The sequence below is a fragment of the Salvelinus alpinus genome, chromosome 14 (assembly GCF_045679555.1).
Source record: "Salvelinus alpinus chromosome 14, SLU_Salpinus.1, whole genome shotgun sequence".
Taxonomy (NCBI): Eukaryota; Metazoa; Chordata; class Actinopteri; order Salmoniformes; family Salmonidae; genus Salvelinus; species Salvelinus alpinus.
Window position 1 is genome coordinate 51,508,064 of NC_092099.1, and position 25,771 is coordinate 51,533,834.

General features: G+C 42.3%; 1 protein-coding gene across 4 annotated transcripts in view; it reads right to left on the reverse strand.

The window, feature by feature from the left end:
• The window catches only part of LOC139539040 (NEDD8-conjugating enzyme UBE2F-like), a 93,843-nt gene that overhangs the window by 23,720 nt on the left and 44,352 nt on the right, over positions 1–25,771 (reverse strand). For all 4 annotated transcript variants that reach the window (XR_011667859.1, XM_071341730.1, XM_071341729.1 and 1 more), the window contains 2 exons: positions 8,688–8,720; positions 4,680–4,742 (listed from right to left, as the gene is read on the reverse strand). Coding sequence is in view for 3 of the 4 variants with exons in the window: in XM_071341730.1 (XP_071197831.1) it covers positions 4,680–4,742; positions 8,688–8,720 (96 nt within the window). In the remaining variant the exon portion in view is untranslated. The remainder of the gene's footprint in view (positions 1–4,679; positions 4,743–8,687; positions 8,721–25,771) is intronic.

Below are 25,771 nucleotides of genomic sequence, written 5' to 3' on the forward strand. Positions count from 1 at the left end.
AAATGTATGGCCTGGATTAGTAATATGCAAATGATGTTGCATTCATTGAAGATATAAATAATTCTAAGAGCTTTAGGAGTTATTTGAAATAAACATTTTAATATTTAGTTGGCAACTCATCTAAGGATGTTAATAGCGCGGATGTTCATATTAAAGAATATATACTTTAAAGTGGATTAATAGTTTTCATACAAACATCCGGCACATATGCACATACTGCACTGGTTAATAACTACATGTCAACCCCTACTCCAACTGTAAAAGGTGGAAGTTTTAGGTGTGTAATGTTGCAGAACACAGATTCACTGCACAGGCCTTGCGACGGTTAGACAGACAGAACTTTAGAGACGAAAGACAACACCGGATCCCTCAAGATGTAGAGACCAGAGGAAACCATCAATTGAAATAAATACTTCCTGTAGGTCCTGCCTCCACTCCTGTCTCCTGCCTCCTCTCAGACATCAGTTTAGCATGTTCCTTCCTTCCCTCACATCCTTTCTCCTGTCTCTTTTCCTCTAGTTTGTGTACCTGAACAGGGCTTGGGGTGTTGGTGTGCGAAACAAACCGGTGTGAACCGGTCACCAAGCCAGGCAGTCAAAGCCTCCATTCTACACAGGAGGAGACGGTGGCGATATTGACCTGCTGCGAGTGGCCAACAGACTGAAGGCCTGACCTTTCCTGTATTTTATTTTTATTTCACCCTTATTTAACCAGGTAGGCCAGTTGAGAACAAGTTCACATTTACAACTGCGACATGGCCAAGATAAAGCAAAGCAGTGCGACAAAATCAAACAACACAGAGTTACACACAAACAAACTCACAGCCAATAACACAATAGAAAAATCTATGTACAGTGTGTGCAAATGTAGAAGAGTAGGGAGGTAGGCAATAAATAGGCCATAGAGGCAAAATAATTACAATTTAGCATTAACACTGGAGTGATAGATGTGCAGATGATGATGTGCGAGTAGAGATACTGGGGTCCAAAAGAGCAAGAGGGTAAGTAATAATATGGGGATGAGGTAGTTGGGTGTGCTATTTACAGATTGGCTGTGTACAGGTACAGTGATCGGTAAGCTGCTCTGACAGATGATGCTTAAAGTTAGAGGGAGATATAAGACTCCAGCTTCAGTGATTTTTGCAATTCGTTCCAGTCATTGGCAGCAGAGAACTGGAAGGAAAGGCAGCCAAAGTAAGTTTTGGCTCTGGGGATGACCAGTGAAATTATTTTTATTTTATTTTTATTTCACCTTTATTTAACCCGTTGAGAACAAGTTCTCATTTGCAACTGCGACCTGGCCAAGATAAAGCATAGCAATTCGACACATACAACAACACAGAGTTACACATGGAATAAACAAAACATAGTCAATAATACAGTAGAAAAAAAAGAAAAAAAAAGTCTATATACAGTGAGTGCAAATGAGGTAAGATAAGGGAGTTAAGGCAATAAATAGGCCATGGTGGCGAAGTAATTACAATATAGCAATTAAAACACTGGAATGGTAGATGTGCAGAATATGAATGTGCAAGTAGAGATACTGGGGTGCAAAGGAGCAAGATAAATAAATAAATACAGTGTGGGGATGAGGTAGGTAGATAGATGGGCTGTTAACAGATGGGCTATGTACAGGTGCAGTGATCTGTGAGCTGCTCTGACAGCTGGTGCTTAAAGCTAGTGAGGGAGATATGACCCTCCAGCTTCAGAGATTTTTGCAGTTCGTTCCAGTCATTGGCAGCAGAGAACTGGAAGGAAAGACGACCAAAGGAGGAATTGGCTTTGGGGATGACCAGTGAGATATACCTGCTGGAGCGCGTGCTACGAGTGGGTGCTGCTATGGTGACCAGTGAGCTGAGATAAGGTGGGGCTTTACCTAGCAGAGACTTGTAGATAACCTGTAGCCAGTGGGTTTGGCGACGAGTATGAAGCGAGGGCCAACCAACGAGAGCGTACAGGTCGCAATGGTGGGTAGTGTATGGGGCTTTGGTGACAAATGGATGGCACTGTGATAGACTGCATCCAGTTTGTTGAGTAGAGTGTTGGAGGCAATTTTATAGATGACATCACCGAAGTCGAGTATCGGTAGGATGGTCAGTTTTACGAGGGTATGTTTGGCAGCATGAGTGAAGGATGCTTTGTTGCCAAATAGGAAGCCAATTCTAGATTTAATTTTGGATTGGAGATGCTTAATGTGAGTCTGGAAGGAGAGTTTACAGTCTAACCAGACACCTAGGTATTTGTAGTTGTCCATGTATTCTAAGTCAGAGCCGTCCAGAGTAGTGATGCTGGACGGGCGAGCAGGTGCGGGCAGTGATCGGTTGAATAGCATGCATTTAGTTTTACTTGCGTTTAAGAGCAGTTGGAGGCCACGGAAGGAGAGTTGTATGGCATTGAAGTCCGTCTGGAGGTTAGTTAACACAGTGTCCAAAGAGGGGCCAGAAGTATACAGAATGGTGTCGTCTGCGTAGAGGTGTATCAGAGAATCACCAGCAGCAAGAGCAACATCATTGATGTATACAGAGAAGAGAGTCGGCCCGAGGACTGAACCCTGTGGCACCCCCATAGAGACTGCCAGAGGTCCGAACAACAGGCCCTCCGATTTGACACACTGAACTCTATCAGAGAAGTAGTTGGTAAACCAGGCGAGGCAATCATTTGAGAAGCCAAGGCTATTGAGTCTGCCGATAAGAATGTGGTGATTGACCGAGTCGAAAGCCCTGTCCAGGTCGAAGAAGACGGCTGCACAATACTATCTTTTATCAATGGTGATTATGATACCGTTTAGGACCTTGAGCGTGGCTGAGGTGCTCCCATGAACGGCTCGGGAAACCAGATTGCGTAGTGGAGAAGGTACAGTGGGATTCTACATGGTCGGTGATCTGTTTGTTAACTTGACATTTGAAGACTTTAGAAAGGCAGGGCAGGATGGATATAGGTCTATAACAGTTTGGGTCTAGAGCGTCTCCCCCTTTGAAGAGGGGGATGACCGCGGCAGCTTTCAAATCTTTGGGGATCTCAGACGATACAAAAGAGAGATTGAACAGGCTAGTAATAGGGGTTGCAACAATTTCGGCAGATAAGAAAGAGAAGGTCAAGATTGTCTAGCCCAGCTGATTTGTAGGGGTCCAGATTTTGCAGCTCTTTCAGAATATCAGCTGTCTGGATTTGGGGGAAGGAGAAGCGGGGGGGGGGGGGGGGGCATGGGTAAGTTGTTACAGGGGGTGCTGAGATGTTGGCCGGGGTAGGGGTAGCCAGGTGAAAAGCATGGCCAGCCGTAGAAAAATGCTTATTGAAATGATCAATTATCGTAGATTTATCGGTGGTGACAATGTTTCCTATCCTCAGTGCAGTGGGCAGCTGGGAGGAGGTGCTCTTATTCTCCATGGACTTTACAGTGTCCATTTTGGAATTAGTGCTACAGGATGCAAATTTCTGTTTGAAAAAGCTAGCCTTAGCTTTCCTTATTGACTGAGTATATTGGTTCCTGACTTCCCTGAAAAGTTGCATATCGTGGGGGCTATTCGATGCTAATGCAGAATGCCACAGGATGTTTTTGTGTTGGTCAAGGGCAGTCAAGTCTGGGTTGAACCAAGGGCTATATCTGTTCATAGTTCTACATTTTTTGAATGGGGCATGCTTATTTAAGATGGAGAGGAAAGCACTTTTAAAGAGCAAACAGGCATCCTCTACTGACGGAATGAGGTCAATATCCTTCCAGGATACCCGGGCCAGGTCGATTTGAAAGGCCTGCTCACTGAAGTGTTTTAGGGAGCGTTTGACTGTAAACCACCTATAATAAAGCATGAGTCCATGGAGACAGTACAGTAGTCTTGCCCTGCTGTTGAGATTTTAAGCTGCTCTTTCCGTCTCTCTGCAGTGAATCACATGCCTGGCTGGGGACTGGGGACTGGGGAGCACCTGGGGAGTACTGCAAGCCCCAGCCGAGCACCATTTGGGAGGGAGTGTGAGTGGTCCCACCACAGTTTAATTATGGAGCGGTTGGAACAGCTGCTAGCTCTGTCTCTCTGCAATGGTGCTACTAGGCCAGGCTAGGCCTGCAGTATGGTTGGAGACACATCACAGTGAATCCAATCACTCATGTCAACAACAGTCTGATCCCAGACCAGCTCTTGGGGGGCTGGCTGTTCCGGTAGTCAGTGTGTCAGGATGTAAGTTCCTCTGGGATCTGAGGTTCCCAGATCACCTCTTGGGGGGCTGGCTTAGGGGCTCGCTGTTCCGGTAGTTAATGTGTCAGGATGTAAGTTCCTCTGGGAACCTCTGATCCCAGACCAGCTCTTGGGGGCCTGGTTGGCTGGATGTTTCAGCAGCAGTGTGTACAACAGGATGTAAGTTAATCCACGTCGACACACTGGTCTGTCTCCTGCAGGGAGAATGAGACATAGGGTGCATCCCAAATGGCTCCCTATTTACTATATAGTGCCCTGCTTAGACATACAGAGTGAGACATACACTACAGCCCAGTCCCTAGTGGTTCTGAATGGTCCATTTGACCCACTCACAGTCCAGTGGTGGTGAGAGAGAGTTCTACAGAACTACCCCACATTCCACTTGTAGAGCTTTTCGACAACAATTCCAACTTCCTGCTGCTCATGTTAGGCCATGTACAGGATAGAGGGAAGATGACTTCCCTCCAGGTGGACTGGTTGGTGTCGTTACCTTATCACGCAGATGATGCTCGGCCGCGTCAATGTTCAATGGGTCATCAAAGTTAAGTAGATCCTGAGGGAAATGAGAGAGCGACAAAGAGAGACAGCGGAAGTTTACAAAAAAGCTGTTTAAATAAACAACAACCTGCTAACCAAGATTAAAACAAACAACCACTTGCCAGACTATTAGGTTTGTTGTTGTCTGATACTAACTGACAAAGTAGTGTAATAATCCTGTTGCCATAGAGACTGTGTGCATGGCGAGCGAGGTGCATTGTGTTATTAGGGAGATAAAATGGCGGCTAGGCCTGTGTGGCGAGCGCCTCACTTCCTGATTAAAAGCTACGCCTCAGGGCATGACTGAGCATCAGGCTGCAGCACCACCAGAGTCCGTCCAATATATCGGTTCACCGATATTAGTGGCTGAAATTGGCCTTTTACCGATATATTGGTATCGGATGAAAATGTCACAGATAACAGATTTTCAATAAAAAGGATGAAAAAATGACATTTCATGCTTATCTGATCATTTGCGACCATTCTCGTGATGTGTTATTATTTTACAATATAAGAAATAAACATTTTAAGCATATTTCTTGAACAATTTCTCTTTTAGATGGCAATTTGAGAACACGGGAAGAAATTACACTTTTTCATTTCCGTGCTGTAAAACAGTGTATCTGCAGAAAAATCAGAATCCGACCAACAACAAAAACATATGAGTCAGTCTCTTATCATTACCGTGGGACGCAGCCAACAAGCAACAGCAGCCATTCCAAAAACACTTAACTCGCAAATTCTCATTTACCCACCTGTATTCTCCTCAAAGTTTACACAAAATGCTTGGGGAATGTTAGGAAACGGGTTTATTTGTTTTTTGAAATAAGAGATTTTAGCATCCTCAGTCTACCTGTTCCTCATATATGGGCATACAGAGCCTTCAGAAAATATTCACACCCGTTGACTTTTTCCACATTTTGTTGTGTTACAGCCTGAACTTAAAATGGATTAAATTCAGTTTTTTGTCACTGGACTACACGCAAAGTGGAATTATGTTTTTAGTCATTTATAAAAATGTATAAACAAATGAAATGTCTTGAGTCAATAAGTATTCAACCCCTTGGTAATGGCAAACCTAAATAAGTTAATGAGTAAAAATGTGCTAAGGATAGGGGGTGCTATTTTCACTTTTGGGGAAAATCGTATCCAATTTAAACGGCCTCGTACTCAATTCTTGCTCGTACAATATGCATATTATTATTACTATTGGATAGAAAACACTCTCTAGTTTCTAAAACCGTTTGAATTATTTCTCTAAGTGAAACAGAACTCTTTTTACAGCCCATTTCCTATCCGGAAGTGAGATTTCCAAAAGCGAGGTCTCTCTTCAAGAGCTTGTCTATAAAAGGGCATGTCACTTATGACTGTAGAAACACGTCATACACCTTCCCCTGGGTGTCATGCGGAAGTGAGAGCAGAAATGACTTGATTATCTCGTTCTGGGATTGAATACAACCTCTTGGAGTGAGAGGTCCGCCATAATTTTTTTTTGGAAGGCGCGAAGTTGGACCTGGAATCGCCTCCTGGAAAACCGTCGTTATAGGTGAATATGATCTCCGGCTTCGATTTTATTTGATACATGTCACAATATCATCCTAAAGTATGTTTTTTCAATATAGTTTAATTATATTATTTAAATTTATTCGGGACTTTAGACGTGATGCGTTGGAGGAATTTGTTCAAGAAGGAGAGGTTAGCGCCGCACGGCCAGTGTGCTTGCTAATTCAAGAGGGAAATAGTTAGTTCTGGATCCAAACAAAGACGGTTCTGAACAAAGGACCCCTTGTACAACATTCTGATGGAAGATCAACAAAGATAAGGACCCAATTTGGGATGCTATTTCATATATCTGTCGAACTGTGCTATCGCTACCGTTTGCCTTGATTCAATGCTGCTGTGTGTTAGCTATTGTAGTAAGCTAATATAACGATATATTGTGTTTTCGCTGTAAAACACTTAAAAAATCGGAAATATTGGCTGTATTCACAAGATCTTTGTCTTTCATTAGCTATCCACCATATATTTTTCTGAAATGTTTTATGATGAGTAATTAGGTAGTTGACGTTGGTGTCTGTATTTACTCTGGCTACTCCCGTGCGATTTCTGACTGTAGCTATGATGGTAGCTATGATGGTAGCAGTAATGTAAAACAGATTTATAGCTCAAATATGCACATTTTTCGAACAAAACATAGATTTATTGTGTAACATGTTATAGGTCTGTCATCTGAGGGAGTTGTTTCTAGGTTAGTTAGGTTGGTTCTAGGTTAGTTAGGTTGGCTTTGTGCATGCTACCTGCATGCTACCGGTGCTGTGAAAAATGTCTGTCTGTCTTTTGTATTTGGTGGTGAGCTAACATAAATATACGTGGTGTTTTCGCTGTAAAACATTTTAAAAATCGGAAATATTGGCTATATTCACAAGATCTTTGTCTTTCATTTGCTATCCACCATATATTTTTCTGAAATGTTTTATGATGTGTAATTAGGTAGTTGACGTTGGTGTCTGTATTTACTCTGGCTACTCCCGTGCTATTTCTGACTGTAGCTATGATGGTAGCAGTAATGTAAAACTGATTTATAGCTCAAATATGCAAATTTTTTGAACAAAACATAGATTTATTGTGTAACATGTTATAGGACTGTCATCTGAGGGAGTTGTTTCTAGGTTAGTTAGGTTGGTTCTAGGTTAGTTAGGTTGGCTTTGTGCATGCTACCTGCATGCTACCGGTGCTGTGAAAAATGTCTGTCCTCTTTTGTATTTGGTGGTGAGCTAACATAAATATACGTGGTGTTTTTGCTGTAATACATTTAAAAAATCGGACATGTTGGCTGGATTCACAAGATGTTTATCTTTCAAATGCTGTATTGGACTTGTTAATGTGTGAAAGTTAAATATTTCTAAAAAAATATTTTTGGAATTTCGCGCTCTGCCTTTTCAGTGGAATGTGGGAGGAGTTCCGCTAGCGGAACGGGGGGGCGAGACAGGTTAACAAGTCACATAATAAGTTGCATGGACTCACTTTGTGTGCAATAACAGTGCTAACATGATTTCTGAATGACTACCTCATCTCTGTAACCAACACATATCTGTAAGGTCCCTCAGCCCTGCAGTGAATTTTAAACACAGATTCAATCACAAAGACTAGAGGTTTTCTAATGCCTAGCAAAGAAGGGCACCTATTGGTAGATGTGTAAATAAAACAACTAATTTGAATATCCCTTTGAGCATAGTGAAGTTATTAATTACACTTTGGATGGTGTGTCATTACACCCAGTCACTACAAAGATACAGGCGTCCTTCCTAACTCAGTTGCCGGAGAGGAAGCAAACCGCTCAGCGATTTAATCATGAGACCAATGTTGACTTTCAAACAGTTTTTACTTAAATCGGCCTGAAAAGCTATGTCAACACTTTAAAATGTCTGTCTAGTGATGATCAACAACGAACTTGCCATAGCTTGAAGAATATATATTTTTTTAAAGTGCAAATATTGTACAATCCAGGTGTGTAAAGCTCTTAGAGACTTACCCAGAAAGACTCACAGCTGTAATCACTGCCAAAGGTAATTCTAACATGTATTGACTCAGGGGTGTGAATACTTACTGTATGCAAACTAGATATTTCTGTATTTCACTTCCAATACATTTGCAAAAATGTCTAAAAACATGTTTTCACTTTATCATTATGGAGTATTTAGAGCAGCTGGGCAAGAAAAAAAATCACTTGAATCCATTTTGAATTCAGGCTGTAACAACAAAATGTGGAATAAGTCGAGGGGTATGAATACCTTCTGAAGGCACTGTATACCCTATGTGTTATGGTAATTGTTGTGGCACTGATCTGTCACCTCTGTGTGTTGCTGGTGATAGATCACCCATTACAGAAGGCACTGTACACCAAGAACGAACACATTTTAAGATAATTTTCAAATCAGTTTATTGATTAAAAGGTACTTACGGTAAACAAGGAGTTCAATCCCCAGACTACATCCTGAAAGACACAGAAACAGACAAAAACATAAACATTCATAGACCATCCTGAGACCATTCATAGACCATTCATAGACCATCCATAGACCATCCATCACATTTTATGTACCATTAAAATTGAAACTAAACTAGTCATTAATAACCAGGTCATCGTTGAGCATTTTCATTCCAACAAATTAACAAACAAAATTGTTGAATTCCCCAAATAGATTATAAAGCGGGGCCTTCTATCGTCTCTACAGGCACCATTGTATCTTACGAAGACAGGAACCCTCTGTGAATATGCAAGTGGATTGTCTCTCAGCGCATATTAGGCAAATTTCCTTGATGTTCAAACACTGTGAAGAAGTGATTATGATGGGTATTAATTAGCATATCTATTTTGAGGACATTATAAAAGGATACTGGCATTTGTAATTGAGCATCTCAGAGGGGTGTGAATTCATGAATCATAAAGAGATTAATTAATTAAATTAATTAAACAACGTGTAAACAATTACCCTTAATACAGGTAACTGACAAAATAAAGGAAACACCAACAAAGTGTCTTAATAGGGTGTTGGGCCACCATGAATAAGAACAGCTTCAATGCTCCTTGACATATATTCTATAAGTGTCTGAAACTCTATTGGAGGGATGTGACACCACTCTTCCACGAGAATTCCATCATTTGGTGTTTGGTTGATGGTGGTGGAAAACTCTGTCTCAGGCACCGCTCCAGAATCTCCCATGTATTTAATTGGGTTTAGATCTGGTGACAGACGGCCATGGTATATCATTTTTTATTTTACCAGGTAAGTTGACTGAGAACACATTCTCATCTACAGCAACGACCTGGGGAATAGTGACAGGGGAGAGGAGGGATGAATGAGCTAATTGGAATCTGGGGATGATTAGGTGGCCATGATGGTATGAGGGCCGGATTGGGAATTTAGCCAGGACACCGGGGTTAACACCCCTACTCTTACAATAAGTGCCATGGGATCTTTATTGACCACAGAGTGTCAGGACACCCGTGTAACATCCCATCCAAAAGACGGCACCCTACACAGGTCTCCCATCCAGGGACCAACCCTGGTTGGTTACATCGTTTTCATGCTCATCAAACCATTCAGTGACCACTCATAATCTGTTGATGGGGTCATTGTCATCCTATAGGGGCATAGCCATGGTAGTCAAAATAATGGCCTGCCCAGCATTTCTATACATGCATGATGGGATGTTAATTGCTTAATTAACTCAGGAACCACACCTGTGTGAAAGTGCCTGCTTTCAATATACTTTGTATCCATCATTTACGCAAGTGTTTCTATTATTTTGACAGTTACCTGTAGATCTTAATGTATTCATGTATGCTAGCTTCACTTCCAGGATGCCAGCACAGACAGAACAAGAAGCCACATGTTTCACCAGATGTAGAAATCTCAAGAATCCGGTTGGAATTTCCCCTCCCCACCAAATATGGTGAGGAGAGGAAGCCCAGTGGCCGGCAGTGGGAGAGTATGGAGCGAGATGGAACTGGGCCAACATTCTGCTGATTTTCTCATCGAAGAAAAGCCCGATGGCAATACAGTTTTCTGTTCTCAAAGCTAGAATCTGTTACGAACAAAGTGCACTAAGTTTTGTATATTTTCCAAAGTAAAAAAAAAGGCAAACTAAGTTATTGCACACACACAGTTCACAGAGAAGAATATTCCCCAAAGGAAATATGCAAATATACATGCCAGAACGCGCCACTAGGATCGGCACTAGCTGTCATAGACTTGTCACACATGCAGGGCAGGATGAGAGTCTCAATAAGAACAAGAAAACATGACTGTTAATGGATACTATCCCTAATGGGGTTTTCTAATGGTAATAGATACACATTAAAACAGATATACGCCTCGCAGAAAACAAAGGCAATGAGACAAATTTACTCTTATCACTTAGCCATTTCTTTATAAAACAAAGTGTGGTCCCATCAAAGAGCAGGACACAGTGAAGATGGGCCGATAAAACAGACATGGAATAAAACAACAAAGAATGTTTTCCAGGGTTGTGATGCAAACTGCTGTCAGACGCAATGATTGAAAGTTGGTGGAATTGCATTTAAATGAAATGGTCAATACCTTTCTCTACAGGACGTGCCCTCTATCTTATTTCTCTAACGAGATCCAGCTCTTGACCTTGAAAATACCATTGTGCATAATAAACCTGCAGTTGACTTTCCTTACCAAGATCTGTGGTTTGATTCTAATTTGTATTTTTATTTATTATGGATCCCCATTAGCTGCTGCCAAGGCCAAAGCTACTCTTCCTGGGGTCCAGCAAAATTAAGGTAGTTTATACAATTTTAAAAACATTACAATACATTCACAGATTTCACAACACACTGTGTGCCCTCAGGCCGCCACTCCACCACTACCACATATCTACAGTACTAAATCCATGTGTACGTGTGTAGTGCGTATGTTATTGTGTGTGTGTGTGTGTGTGTGTGTGTGTGTGTTTGTGTTGCTTCACAGTCACTCGCTGTTCCATAAGGTGTATTTTTATCGTTTTTTTAAATAACATTTTACTGCTTGCATCAGTTACTTGATGTGGAATAGCGTTCCATGTAGTCATTGCTCTATGTTGTACTGTGCGCCTCCCATAGTCTGTTCTGGACTTGGGGACTGTGAAGAGACCTCTGGTGGCATGTCTTGTGGGGTATGCATGGGTGTCTGAGCTGTGTGCTAGTAGTTCAAAACAGACAGCTCGGTTGTTAAAGGAATTTTGATTCCTGTTTATTAACCAATTAAATTTAAACACTCTGCCCATAAATAAGAATTTGTAAGATAATTATCTGCATAAAATGGACAGATACCAGTCTTAAAACCAATCAATCAATAGCGTTTATTCTCGAGAGTACTGATAATAATACATTTTACATCAGGTTATATAATAAAGATGATGTCATAGGTTTTAATGTCCAACCTCCTCTCGGATACAATGGCAATACAGTTCGAGTTCTCATTACTGTCTGCCACCTGTTAAACTATCTACAACCAACTCAAGGTCTTTCCCCTCCCTGGGTAGAGACATCATTCTAGCCTGTCTGAAGATAAACCCATTCTTTCTAACAAGGAACACATAACATTCAACATTTATGAGTTATAATTCTAAGTCAAATGTATATATATTTTAGTCATTAAACACAAAAATCCCGTAACATCGGTGCATTCAACATGTCAATACCGCTCATCAATCCAATTAGTGATGAAGTCAATCTCTCCTCCACTTTGAGCCAGGAGAGATATTAGTTATCTGTGTACATTCAAGAGACAGCCATGCTGCCCTGTTCTGAGCCAATTGCAATTTTCCTAAGTCCGTTTTTAGTCCAGGTGCGACAAAACTAGGGCCTGTAGGACCTGCCTTGTTGATAGTGCTGTTAAGAAGGTAAAGCAGCACTTTATTATGGACAGACTTCTCCCCATCTTAGCCACTGTTGTATCAATATGTTTTGACCATGACAGTTTACAATCCAGGGTTACTCCAAGCAGTTTAGTCACCTCCACATGCTCAATTTCCACATTATTTATTCCAAGATTTAGTTGAGGTTTAGGGTTTAGTGAATGATTTGTCCCAAATACAATGCTTTTATTTAGGACTAAATTATTCCTTGCCACCAACTCTGAAACTAACTGCAACTCTTTAAATGTTTCAGTCGCTGTAGTAGCTGACGTATAGTGTTGAGTCTTCCGCATACATAGACACACTGGTTTTACTCAAAGCCAGTGGCATGTCATTAGTAAAGATTGAAAAAAGTAATGGGCCTAGACATCTGCCCTGGGGAATTCCTGATTCTACCTGGATTATGTTGGAGAGGCTTCCATTACAAAAACACCCTCTGTGTTCTGTTAGACAGGTAACTCTTAATCCACAATATAGCAGGGGGTGTAAAGCCGTAACACATACGTTTTTCCACCAGCAGATTATGATCAATAATGTCAAAAGCCGCACTGAAGTCTAAGAAAACAGCCCCAACAATCTTTATATCATCAATTTCTCTCAGCCAATCATCAGTCATTTGTGTAAGTGCTGTGCTTGTTGAATGTCCTTCCCTATAAGCATGCTGAAAGTTCGTCAATTTGTTTACTGTAAAATAGCATTGTATCTGGTCAAACACAATTTTTTCCCAAAAGTTTACTGCGGGTTGGTAACAGGCTGATTGGTCGGTTATTTGAGCCAGTAAAGGGTGCTTGACCATTCTTCGGTAGAGGAATATTCTAATGCAGACCCACAGCTTGATGTAGGTTAGCTAGAGCATGGTCAATAACTAAACTCAGGCGTAGTGGCCTACTGTACCACTTGTTAAGAATGCACTGTCCATTAGAAACCCTATCTGTACTGAATGATGAATAAGAGACCCAACAACACATGAATAGCTAAGAAGACAGTCAGTCACCTGTCCTTGCTCTCTATCCTTGACATTACGAAGGTGATATCTTACAGGAAAACTAACCCACAAAAGGCTCCATAACGCCACACAGCTGAGGACTATGGGACTTATCCACCAACTAAACTAGATGTTTCAAGCCTTCTCTTGCTTGTGATTGCACTTAGCCTTCCTATACCACTCAGTTTGTTAAACAGGACTCTCCACTGGTTCAAAGAGGACTGAATCTATGGATACAGTATGTAACTATTGATCAGATCTGACTGCAACTACCAAAGAGCACCCCCCCACAAAGCGATAGCAGTCTATTTTTAAGTGAGTAGTAAGCTTTGTGAGATTGAGGGGGAGAACATGTGGGGGAGGAAGAATGAAGACTATTAAAGAGAAATGAGGACATGTTATGTTGGTAGAAGTTAGTTTTGGGCATGTCACTGGAGGTGAGTAGGATGGATAGACAAATGATTAAAAACTCCTCTTTTGTCAGGCTGCCAATTCAAAATGAGTCAAGCCCTGTGTGTGTGTGTGTGTGTGTGAGTGAGTGAGTGAGTGAGTGAGTGAGTGAGTGAGTGAGTGAGTGAGTGAGTGAGAGAGACTGAGCGAGAGAGTAAATGGCTAAACATGTAGGTGTGTGCCTATGTTTATCTATTGACACATGTTTTGTGCCTGAGTGAATGTGTGTGTGTGTGTGTGTGTTTGGGCTGCCTAGTGGAAGAGGAGAGAGATGAGAGGTGACAGTAGCTGTGTGGGTTGGAGCTGTGCTGCACAGTAGAGGTGACAGGAGCTGACAGTGAAGAGACAGGACATCGTCACCCTCTTGAACACACACACGCAATGCACTAATCTACACACCCACTCATTTGACATACACTTATCATAGAGAATGCCCCGGGCCAGGTTCTAACATACAAAAAAGCTTCAATTTTTTTTACCCGCTCTTTTCTAGATCTTGTTTGTTCTTAATTTAAAGCAGCCTGTTAAGTATTAACAATATAGGTTACTTCTGTCTACTGCAACTCACTGCTGAAAGGCACAGTACATTCAGAAATAAAAATGCAGAAAGCTGCATCTGTGGTTGATGCCAGTGATACATTACCCACAAACCACACACACTTCATGACAACCACTGAAATGGACCGCAGAGCGTCCGGCCGGCTAGGGAATACAGTCTCCATTGTCAGATTGTGGAGATTTGGAAAGGCACACACCTGTCTATATAAGGTCCCACAGTTGACAATATATGTCAGAGCAAAAACCAAGCCATGAGGTATTGTCTATAGAGCACGGAGACAGGATTGAGTCGAGGCACAGATCTGGGGAAGGGTACCCAGAAATGTCTGCAGCATCGAAGGTCCCCAAGAACACAGCGACCTCCATCATTCTCTCTGTAAAGTGTGTAAGCTGGATCAATCCCTCGCAGGTGGGAAAACAAAAGCTTCGTATCCAGAGAGCGCTTGACATTTGGAGCGATATTCACTAAATTATCTTGAATCTTAGGTTCAGAGAGAAGAGAGAGTACCAGTGATGCATACTGTATTGATTGGTGGGAGTAGGGTTGCAAAGGGAGGGTATACAACTGGAAACTTTTGAAGTTTACCAGTAACCTACCAGAACTTCGGTAACTTTCAAGGAATATATGCAATTTTATCAGATGGCATCTAGTGGCCTTTTTGAATACTTCAGATTATCACATTGGCCTAATTATCTCTGGCCCTCTGTGTGGCCTTATCACATGTCAAATATAGATTTTAAAATCTAATATGATATATAAAAAAAGCTTGAGGGTTTCAACATGAAAAACCCTTTATGTATTTTTTTTACACACTTATTTATATCACTATGTCAATACGTCTTTGTTGTAAATGTTAATTTACAGAGTTAATTGAAACATTTGTTGAAAATAATGGCATTGTTCAATGTATGGTTTTTTCATTCATTAGGATTCTCTTGAACCATATGGTCTATCCACTAGAAAGTAATGGACAATATGGACACAGATATAAAAAATGAATACTATATATCAGGGGTTGGCAACTAGATTCAGCCGTGGGCCGATTTTTGTCTGAGAGCCGGAACATAATTACAATAATTAGTACACTGCAAATTGACCACAACTAAGCCCAAAAAGAGATTGTAAACTCAGCTTATTTTCAGCAAACTTAACATGTGTAAATATTTGTATGAACATAACAAGATTCAACAACTGAGACATAAAATGAACAAGTTCCACAGACATGTGACATACAGAAATTGAATAATGTGTCCCTGAACAAAAGGAGGGGACACAAAATCAAAATCAAAAGTTACAGTCAGTATCTGGTGTGGCCACCAGCTGCATTAAGTACTGCAGTGCAACTCCTCTTCATGGACTGCACCAGACATGCCAGTTCTTGCTGTGAGATGTTACCCCACTCTTTCACCAAGGCACCTGCAAGTTCCAGGACATTTCTGGGGGGAATGGCCCTAGCCCTCACCCTCTGATCCAACAGGTCCCAGACGTGCTCAATGGGATTGAGATCCGGGCTCTTCACTGGCCATGGCAGAACACTGACATTCCTGTCTTGCAGGAAATCACGCACAGAATGAGCAGTATGGCTGGTGGCATTGTCATGCTGGAGGGTCATGTCAGGATGAGCCTGCAGGAAGGGTACCACATGAGGGAGGAAGATGTTTTCCCTGTAATGCACAGCGTTGAGATTGCCTGCAATGACAACAAGCTCAGTCCGATGATGCTGTGACACACCGCCCCAGACCATGACGGACTCTCCACTTCCAAATCGATCCCGCTCCAGAGTACAGGTCTTGGTGTAACGCTCATTCCTTCGACGATAAACGCGAATCCAACCATCACCCCTGGTGAGACAAAACCGCGACTCGTCAGTGAAGAACACTTTTTGCCAGTCCTGTCTGGTCCAGCTACGGTGGTTTTGTGCCCATAGGTGACGTTGTTGCCGGTGATGTCTGGTGAGGACCTGCCTTACAACAGGCCTACAAGCCCTCAGTCCAGCCTCTCTCAGCCTATTGCGGACAGTCTGAGCACTGATAGAGGGATTGTGCGTTCCTGGTGTAACTCGGGCAGTTGTTGTTGGCATCCTGTACCCGTCCCGCAGGTCTGCTGTTTGGATGTACCGATCCTGTGCAGGTGTTGTGCTCTGCCACTGCGAGGACGATCAGCTGTCCTTCCTGTCTCACATTACGGACATGGCCACATCTGCAGTCTTCATGACTCCTTGCAACATGCCTAAGGCACGTTCACGCAGATGAGCAGGGACCCTAAGCATCTTTCTTTTGGTGTTTTTCAGAGTCAGTAGAAAGGCCTCTTTAGTGTCCTAAGTTTTCATAACTAACCTTAATTGCCTACCGTCTGTAAGCTGTTAGTGCCTTAACGACCGTTCCACAGGTGCATGTTCATTAATTGTTTATGGTTCATTGAACAAGCATGGGAAACAGTGTTTAAACCCTTTACAATGAAGATCAGTGAAGTTATTTGGATTTTTACAAATTATCTTTGAAAGACAGGGTCCTGAAAAAGGGACGTTTCTTTTTTTGCAGAGTTTATTTGAAAATAACAAGAATTTCATACCTTGATTACACTGAGACAGTCACGTCTATTTTTGTATTTATGTGTGGAATACTTGAACAGATTTCCTAAATGAAACAATTATTTTTGCAGATGAGTATTTTTGACCAAAAACAAACAAAAAAATTGTTGCCAAAAACCACAATGTACCTAACAAGACAATGTTGTTAGTGTGTGTGTGTCAACCAACACCTCCCCACCCACACAGTAGTTAATAGTCAGGTGCTCACTCTTAGCATTCATCGACCAGGGGACCAGGGACGGGGGATATCAATACCCTGATTGATTAGGCAGGAGGCTGAGGGGCTAGGAGATCCTGGGGCCCATCGAAGGACAGAAACACTGGTATCAATTACACCTGCAGATAGAACGATGGGCTGTCTGTCTGTTATTGTGCAAGGGTAGAAACTGGAGTCTGCAGAGCACAGCCGATAGTCTGGGAACAGGTTTAAGAAATATTTGAGCTGTGCCTTAAGATAATACCTTAAAGGGATTAAAGGGAAAGGGGGGATACCTAGTCAGTTGTACAACTGAATGAGTTCAACTGAAATGTGTCTTCCCGCATTTAACCCAATCCCTCTGAATCAGAGGTGCGGGGAAGCTAGCTCAATTTTTTTTTTTGCTTTTATGTGATGTTGTTCATTTGATAATCAAAGGCAATCCAGGTTCCCATTCACATTCCTCTAATGAGACATTTAAGGGAAAAAAATTATGAAACTAGCATAGAAATAAAATTACTTCCTGTTTTGGCCAGTACTGTTTGTCATAGGAGGAAGACAGAACAGAGAGAAGAGGACAGGAGGACACGAGAGGAGAGGAGGAGATCCAGACATCTTTATCTATCCAGGCTACAGAAACCGATAACTCTTTTTATAAGCTTGTGTTTGAGAGAAGGCTTTCAGAGGCTGATTGGCCATTGGTCACCGTCTGAGGATTGGATGATCGAGTCGCTTTTGTTTCGCTCACTCCACTTCAAGGTTGATGACAATGAAATCCATAATCCTTCCCCAGCAACAGACTCACATGATGTTCTAGAGGAGTTTGGGAAAAGAAGGACTGGTACAGTCACTTCTCGTCTCTGTTTAATGTGTATCCTGTGAGAAAGACGAGAGAGACCGAGCGAGAGAAAGAGAGAGCGAGAGGCTGTGTCTAGACTTCGGAAAACGTCATGCATCTACACCTACATGTAAATGTGTCTAGTGTGTCCTGATTCCCTTTTCCCGCGCTATATTCAAATGCCAGTATACATTCTATAAATTTTTACATTTACATTTAAGTCATTTAGCAGACGCTCTTATCCAGAGCGACTTACAAATTGGTGCATTCACCTTATGATATCCAGTGGAACAACCACTTTACAATAGTGCATCTAACTCTTTTAAGGGGGGGGGGGGGGTTAGAAGGATTACTTTATCCTATCCTAGGTATTCCTTAAAGAGGTGGGGTTTCAGGTGTCTCCGGAAGGTGGTGATTGACTCCGCTGACCTAACGTCGTGAGGGAGTTTGTTCCACCATTGGGGTGCCAGAGCAGCGAACAGTTTTGACTGGGCTGAGCGGGAACTGTACTTCCTCAGAGGTAGGGAGGCGAGCAGGCCAGAGGTGATAAATGATGATAAATGGTGGAATAGGCTAAATATGATAATAACACAACAACTGATGGCAGTAGCTAACTACTGGAGCTAACGATAGGTAGCAAGCAACGCTAAAAGGGATTGCAAACGGGTCAGCATAACTCTAGCCAAGCAAAAACATAAAAAAATAAATAATAGTAGCTAGCTGGCTAGCATTTAAGAGACAAGCAAACACGTTCCTCACACGCTAGTGGGGTATTTCCTCCAACGTTTTAATGAAAAGGTGCCTCTTAGTCCCAAAACACACGAGGAGACTTGTGGGAGGAGTGTTGATGACGTAGCCCACTGTATGTGCTTTCATTAGCCTGATTGTGTCCAGACTGAGGAGAAATCCACACACAATGCATCCCTGACCACCTGCTGGCCAGACAGATCTGAACACAATCAGACCACAAAGCAACTTTCGAGCATCTAGACGTGTCTTTTTTCAGTGCGATCTTCCTATTCCTATTCAGATCTTCCTATTCTGACACATATTTCTTACAGATCACACAGACCCACAAATAATTTGAAAACAAATCAAACATTGATAAACTCCCATATCTGCACACTCAGTGTGCAGTCACAGCAGAAAGATGTGTGACCCGTTGCCATGAGAAAAGGGCAACCAGTGGAGCACAAACAACATTGTAAGTACAACCTATATTTATCTGTTTATTTATTTTCCCTTTCATACTTCAACTATTTGCACATTGTTACAACACTGCACATAGCCAATAATATAACAAATAAAATACAATTTTATTTGTCACATACACATGGTTAGCAGATGTTAATGCGAGTGTAGCGAAATGCTTGTGCTTCTAGTTCCGACAATGCAGTAATAACCAACGAGTAATCTAACCTAACAATTCCACAACTACTACCTTATACACACAAGTGTAAAGGGATAAAGAATATGTACATAAAGATATATGAATGAGTGATGGTACAGAATGGCATAGGCAAGATGCAGTAGATGGTAGAGTACAGTATATACATATGAGATGAGTAATGTAGGGTATATAAACATAAAGTGGCATAGTTTAAAGTGGCTAGTGATACATGTATTACATAAAGATGGCAAGATGCAGTAGATGATATAGAGTACAGTATATACATATACATATAAGATGAGTAATGTAGGGTATGTAAACATTATATTAAGTGGCATTGTTTAAAGTGGCCAGTGATACATTTTTACATAAATTTCCATCAATTCCCATTATTAAAGTGGCTGGAGTTGAGTCAGTATGTTGGCAGCGGCCACTAAATGTTAGTGGTGGCTGTTTAACAGTCTGATGGCCTTGAGATAGAAGCTGTTTTTCAGTCTCTCGGTCCCTGCTTTGATCTCGCCTTCTGGATGATAGCGGGGTGAACAGGCAGTGGCTCGGGTGGTTGTTGTCCTTGATGATCTTTATGGCCTTCCTGTGACATCGGGTGGTGCAGGTGTCCTGGAGGGCAGGTAGTTTGCCCCCGGTGATGCGTTGTGCAGACCTCACTACCCTCTGGAGAGCCTTACGGTTGTGGGCGGAGCAGTTGCCGTACCAGGCGGTGATACAGCCCGACAGGATGCTCTCGATTGTGCATCTGTAGAAGTTTGTGAGTGCTTTTGGTGACAAGCCAAATTTCTTCAGCCTCCTGAGGTTGGAGAGGCGCTGCTGCGCCTTCTTCACAACGCTGTCTGTGTGGGTGGACCAATTCAGTTTGTCCGTGATAACATTTGAAATGTCTATATTATTTTAAAACTTGTGAGTGTAATGTTTACTTTTGGCAATGCAAACTTGTTTCCCATGCCAATTAAGTCCTTTGAATTTAATGAGAGAGAGATAGAGAGACACACCTGGTAGTCCCATCCACCAAACTCCCAAGTGTGAAACAGAGAATAGACTCAGGGGGTATGCTGATTTGGTATAGAGAAGACCTAACCCACTATATTAAATTAGTCAAACAGGAGCATTTTACCTCTGGCTTGAAATTAAAAAGGAAATTATCTCTACAGAGAAAAATGTCCTCCTGTGTTCTACCTATATTCCCCCAATAGAATCCCCATACTTTAATGATGACAGCTTCTTCATCTTAGATGGGGAGATCATTCACTTCCAGGCCCAGAGACATGTACTAGTCTGTGGCGACCTAAATGCCAGAACTGGACAAGAACTTGACACTCAGCACACAGGGGGGACAAACACCTACCTGGAGGTGACAGCATTCCCTCTCCAATATACCCCCCTAGACACAACTACGACAAAACAACCAACAAAAACTCTTGCAGCTTTGTCGCACGCTTGGTCAATGGTAGGCTTCGAGGGGACTCCATCGGTAGGTACACCTGCAGCTCATCCCTTTGCAGAAGTAATGTAGATTACTTTATCACTGACCTCAACCCAGAGTCTCCCAGAGGGTTCAGTCAGCCCACTGACACTATCAGATCACAGCAAAATCACAGTCTACTTGAACAGAGCAATACTCAATCTTGAGGCATCAAAGCCAGAGGAACTGCATAATGTTAAGGAATGCTATAGATGCAAGGAAAGTAGTGTAGAAACCTACCCAAAAACAATTAGGCAACAACTAATTCAATCCATTTTAGACAACTTCCAGGACAAAACATTTCACTGTAATTGTGAAGGTGTAAACTTAGCAGTAGAAAGCCTAAACAGTATATTTGACCTTTCTGCTTCCCTATCAAAAATAAATCAATTCAAGCAGACAACCTAAAAAAATTAACAACAATGACAAATGGTTTGATGAAGGCAATAAGCTAACATAGAAATTGAAAAACCTATCCAACCAAAAACAGAGATGCAGAAAACCCTGGCCTACACCTTCACTATTGTAAAACACAAAAACATTACAGAAATACACTAAGAAAAAAGAAGGAACAGTACATCAGAAACCAGCTCAATGTAATTGAAGAAGCCACAGAATCTATAGAAAATCAGAATACACTAAACCAGTGGTTCCCAAACTTTTACAGTCCCGTACCTCTTCAAACATTCAACCTCCAGCTGCGTACCCCCTGTGGCACCAGGGTCAGCGCACACTCAAATGTATTTTTTCTCCATCATTGTAAGCCTGCCACACACACACTATACATTTATTAAACATAAGAATGTGTGTGAGTTTTGGTCACAACCCGGCTCCTAGGAAGTGACAAAGAGCTCTTATAGGACCAAGACACAAATAATAATAATCAATAATATTGCACTTTATTTAGACATCTTACATCTTGTTCATCTAAAATTGTGAATAACTCCCCACAGGTTAATGAGAAGGGTGTGCTTGAAAGGATGCACATAACTCTGCAATGTTGGGTTGTATTGGAGAGAGTCTCAGTCTTAAATCCTTTTCCACACACAGTCTGTGCCTGTATTTAGTTTTCATGCTAGCGAGGGCCGAGAATCCACTCTCACATAGGTACGTGGTTGCAAAGGGCATCAGTGTCTTAACTGCGCGATTTGCCAAAGCAGGACACTGAGTGCAGCCCTATCCAAAATTCTGCCAGTGGCTTTCGATTAAATTTAATTTTCACAGAACCGCTTGTTGCAATTTCGATGAGGCAACTCTTGTTCAGATATTGGTAAGAGGACTGGAGGCAGGGCATGAAAAAGATAACAAATTCAGTTGTCTGTGTCATCCGTTTCGGGTAAGTACCTGTGTATTTGCGCACCCAGCTCACTCAGGTGCTTCGCTATATCACATTTGACATTGTCCGTAAGCTTAAGTTCATTTGCACACAAAAAATCATACAATGATGGAAAGACCTGTGTGTTGTACTTATTAATGTAGACAGAGAAGAGCTCCAACTTCTAATCATAGCCTAAATTTTGTCCCGCACATTGAATATAGTTGCGGAGTCCCTGTAATCCTAGATTCAGATCATTCAGGCGAGAAAAAACATCACCCAGATAGGCCAGTCGTGTGAGAAACTCATCATCATGCAAGAGGTCAGACTTGTGAAAGTTATGGTTAGTAAAGAAAACTTTAAGGTCGTCTCTCAATTTAAAAAAAATCTGTCAATACTTTGCCCATTGATAACCAGCGCTCTTCTGTATGTTGTAAAAGCGTTACATGGTCGCTGCCCATATCATTGCATAATGCAGAAAATACGAGAGTTCAGTGGCCAAGCTTTACAAAGTTAACCATTTTCACTGTAGTGTCCAAAACGTCTTTCAACCTGGCAGGTATTCCCTTGGCTGCAAGAGCCTCTCAGTGGATGCTGCAGTGTTTTTTTATTTTTTATTTCACTTTTATTTAACCAGGTAGGCAAGTTGAGAACAAGTTCTCATTTACAATTGCGACCTGGCCAAGATAAAGCAAAGCAGTTCGACACATACAATAGAGTTACACATGGAGTAAAAATAAACATACAGTCAATAATACAGTAGAAAATAAGTCTATATACAATGTGAGCAAATAGGGTGAGATAAGGGAAGTAAAGGCAAAAAAAGGCCATGGTGGCGAAGTAAATACAATATAGTAAGTAAAACACTGGAATGGTAGATTTGCAGTGGAAGAATGTGCAAAGTAGAAATAGAAATAATGGGGTGCAAAGGAGCAAAATAAATAAATAAATACAGTAGGGGAAGAGGTAGTTGTTTGGGCTAAATTATAGATGGGCTATGTACAGGTGCAGTAATCTTTGAGCTACTCTGACAGCAGGTGCTTAAAGCTAGTGAGGGAGATAAGTGTTTCCAGTTTCAGAGATTTTTGTAGTTCGTTCCAGTCATTGGCAGCAGAGAACTGGAAGGAGAGGCGGCCAAAGGAGGTGTTGGCTTTGGGGGTGACCAGAGAGATATACCTGCTGGAGCGCGTGCTACAGGTGGGTGCTGCTATAGTGACCAGCGAGCAGAGATAAGGGGGGACTTTACCTAGCAGGGTCTTGTAGATGACCTGGAACCAGTGGGTTTGGCGACGAGTATGAAGCAAGGGCCAGCCAACGAGAGCGTACAGGTCGCAGTGGTGGGTAGTATATGGGGCTTTGGTGACAAAACGGATGGCACTGTGATAGACTGCATCCAATTTATTGAGTAGGGTATTGGAGGCTATTTTGTAAATGACATCGCCGAAGTCGAGTATCGGTAGCATGGTCAGTTTTACGAGGGTATGTTTGGCAGCATGAGTGAAGGATGCTTTGTTGCAAAATAGGAAGCCAATTCTAGATTTAACTTTGGATTGGAGATATTTGTGAGTCTGGAAGGAGAGTTTACAGTCTAACCAGACACCTAGGTATTTGTAGTTGTCCACATATTCTAAGTCAGAACCGTCCAGAGTAGTGATGCTGGACGGGCGGGCAGGCGCAGGCAGCGATCGGTTGAATAGCATGCATTTAGTTTTACTTAAGAGGAGTATTTAAGAGCAGTTGGAGGCCACGGAATGAGAGTTGTATGGCATTGAAGCTCGTCTGGAGGTTTGTTAACACAGTGTCCAAAGAAGGGCCAGAAGTATACAGAATGGTGTCATTTGCGTAGAGATGGATCAGAGACTCACCAGCAGCAAGAGCGACATCATTGATGTATACAGAGAAGAGAGTTGGCCCAAGAATTGAACCCTGTGACACCCCCATAGAGACTGCCAGAGGCCCGGACAACAGGCCCTCCGATTTGACACACTGAACTCTATCAGAGAAGTAGTTGGTGAACCAGGCGAGGCAATCATTTGAGAAACCAAGGCTATCGAGTCTGCCGATGAGGATGTGGTGATTGACAGAGTCGAAAGCCTTGGCCAGGTCAATGAATACGGCTGCACAGTATTGTTTCTTATCGATGGCGGTTAAGATATCGTTTAGGACCTTGAGCGTGGCTGAGGTGCACCCATGACCAGCTCTGAAACCAGATTGCATAGCGGAGAAGGTGCGGTGGGATTCGAAATGGTCGGTAATCTGTTTGTTGACTTGGCTTTTGAAGACCTTAGAAAGGCAGGGTAGGATAGATATAGGTCTGTAGCAGTTTGGGTCAAGAGTGTCCCCCCCTTTGAAGAGGGGGATGACTGCAGCTGCTTTCCAATATTTGGGAATCTCAGATGACACGAAAGAGAGGTTGAACAGGCTAGTAATAGGGGTTGCAACAATTTCGGCAGATCGTTTTAGAAAGAAAGGGTCCAGATTGTCTAGCCGGCTGATTTGTAGGGGTCCAGATTTTGCAGCTCTTTCAGAACATCAGGTGATTGAATTTGGGAGAAGGAAAAATGGGGAAGGCTTGGACGAGTTGCTGTGGGGGGTGCAGTGCTGTTGACCGGGGTAGGGGTAGCTAGGTGGAAAGCATGGCCAGCCGTAGAAAAATGCCTATTGAAATTCTCAATTTTAGTGGATTTATCGGTGGTGACAGAGTTTCCTATCCTCAGTGCAGTTGGCAGCTGGGAGGAGGTGTTCTTATTCTCCATGGACTTTACAGTGTCCCAGAACTTTTTTGAGTTTGTGTGGCAGGAAGCAAATTTCTGCTTGAAAAAACTAGCCTTGGCTTTTCTAACTGTCTGTGTATATTGGTTTCTAACTTCCCTTTAAAGTTGCATATCACGGGGGCTTTTCGATGCTAATGCAGAACGCCATAGGATGTTTTTGTGTTGGTTAAGGGCAGTCAGGTCTGTAGAGAGCTAAGGGCTATCTATATCTGTTCCTGGTTCTACATTTTTTGAATGGGGCATGCTTATTTAAGATGGTGAGGAAGGCATTTCAAAAAAATAACCAGGCATCCTCTACTGACGGGATGAGGTGAATATCCTTCCAGGATACCCGGGCCAGGTCGATTAGAAAGGCCTGCTCGCTGAAGTGTTTCAGGGAGCGTTTGACAGTGATGAGTGGAGGTCGTTTGACCGCTGACCCATTACGGATGCAGGGAATGAGGCAGTGATCGCTGAGATCTTGGTTGAAAACAACAGACGTGTATTTAGAGGGCAAGTTGGTTAGGATGATATCTATGAGGGTGCCCGTGTTTACAGCTTTGGGGTGGTACCTGGTAGGTTTATTGATAATTTGTGTGAGATTGAGGGCATCAAGCTTAGATTGTATAGTCTATCCAAGTGGCGTCTGGAGCAACTGCTTGCACACGCGTTACCACTCCACTATGTCTCCCTGTCATGGCTTTTGCGCCATTAGTACAGATACCAACACATCTTGACCATCAAAGTCCATTTGATGTCACCGGGCTGTCCGGTACTTTACAAATATCTTCTCCTGTTGTCCTGGTTTCCAGTTGTTTGCAGAAGAGGATGTCATCCTTAATTGACCGCCCATAAACGTAACGGACATATACCAGGAGCTGTGCCAGGCCCGCCATGTCTGTTGACTCATCCAGCTGTAACGCATATAATTCACTGGCTTGTATGCGAAGCAGTAATTGTTTCAAAACATCTCCTGCCATGTCACTGATGCGTCGTGAAACAGTGTTGTTTGATGAAGGCATTGTTTGTACCGTTTTCTTTGGTCCTTGCGGTAGCAGGAAGAA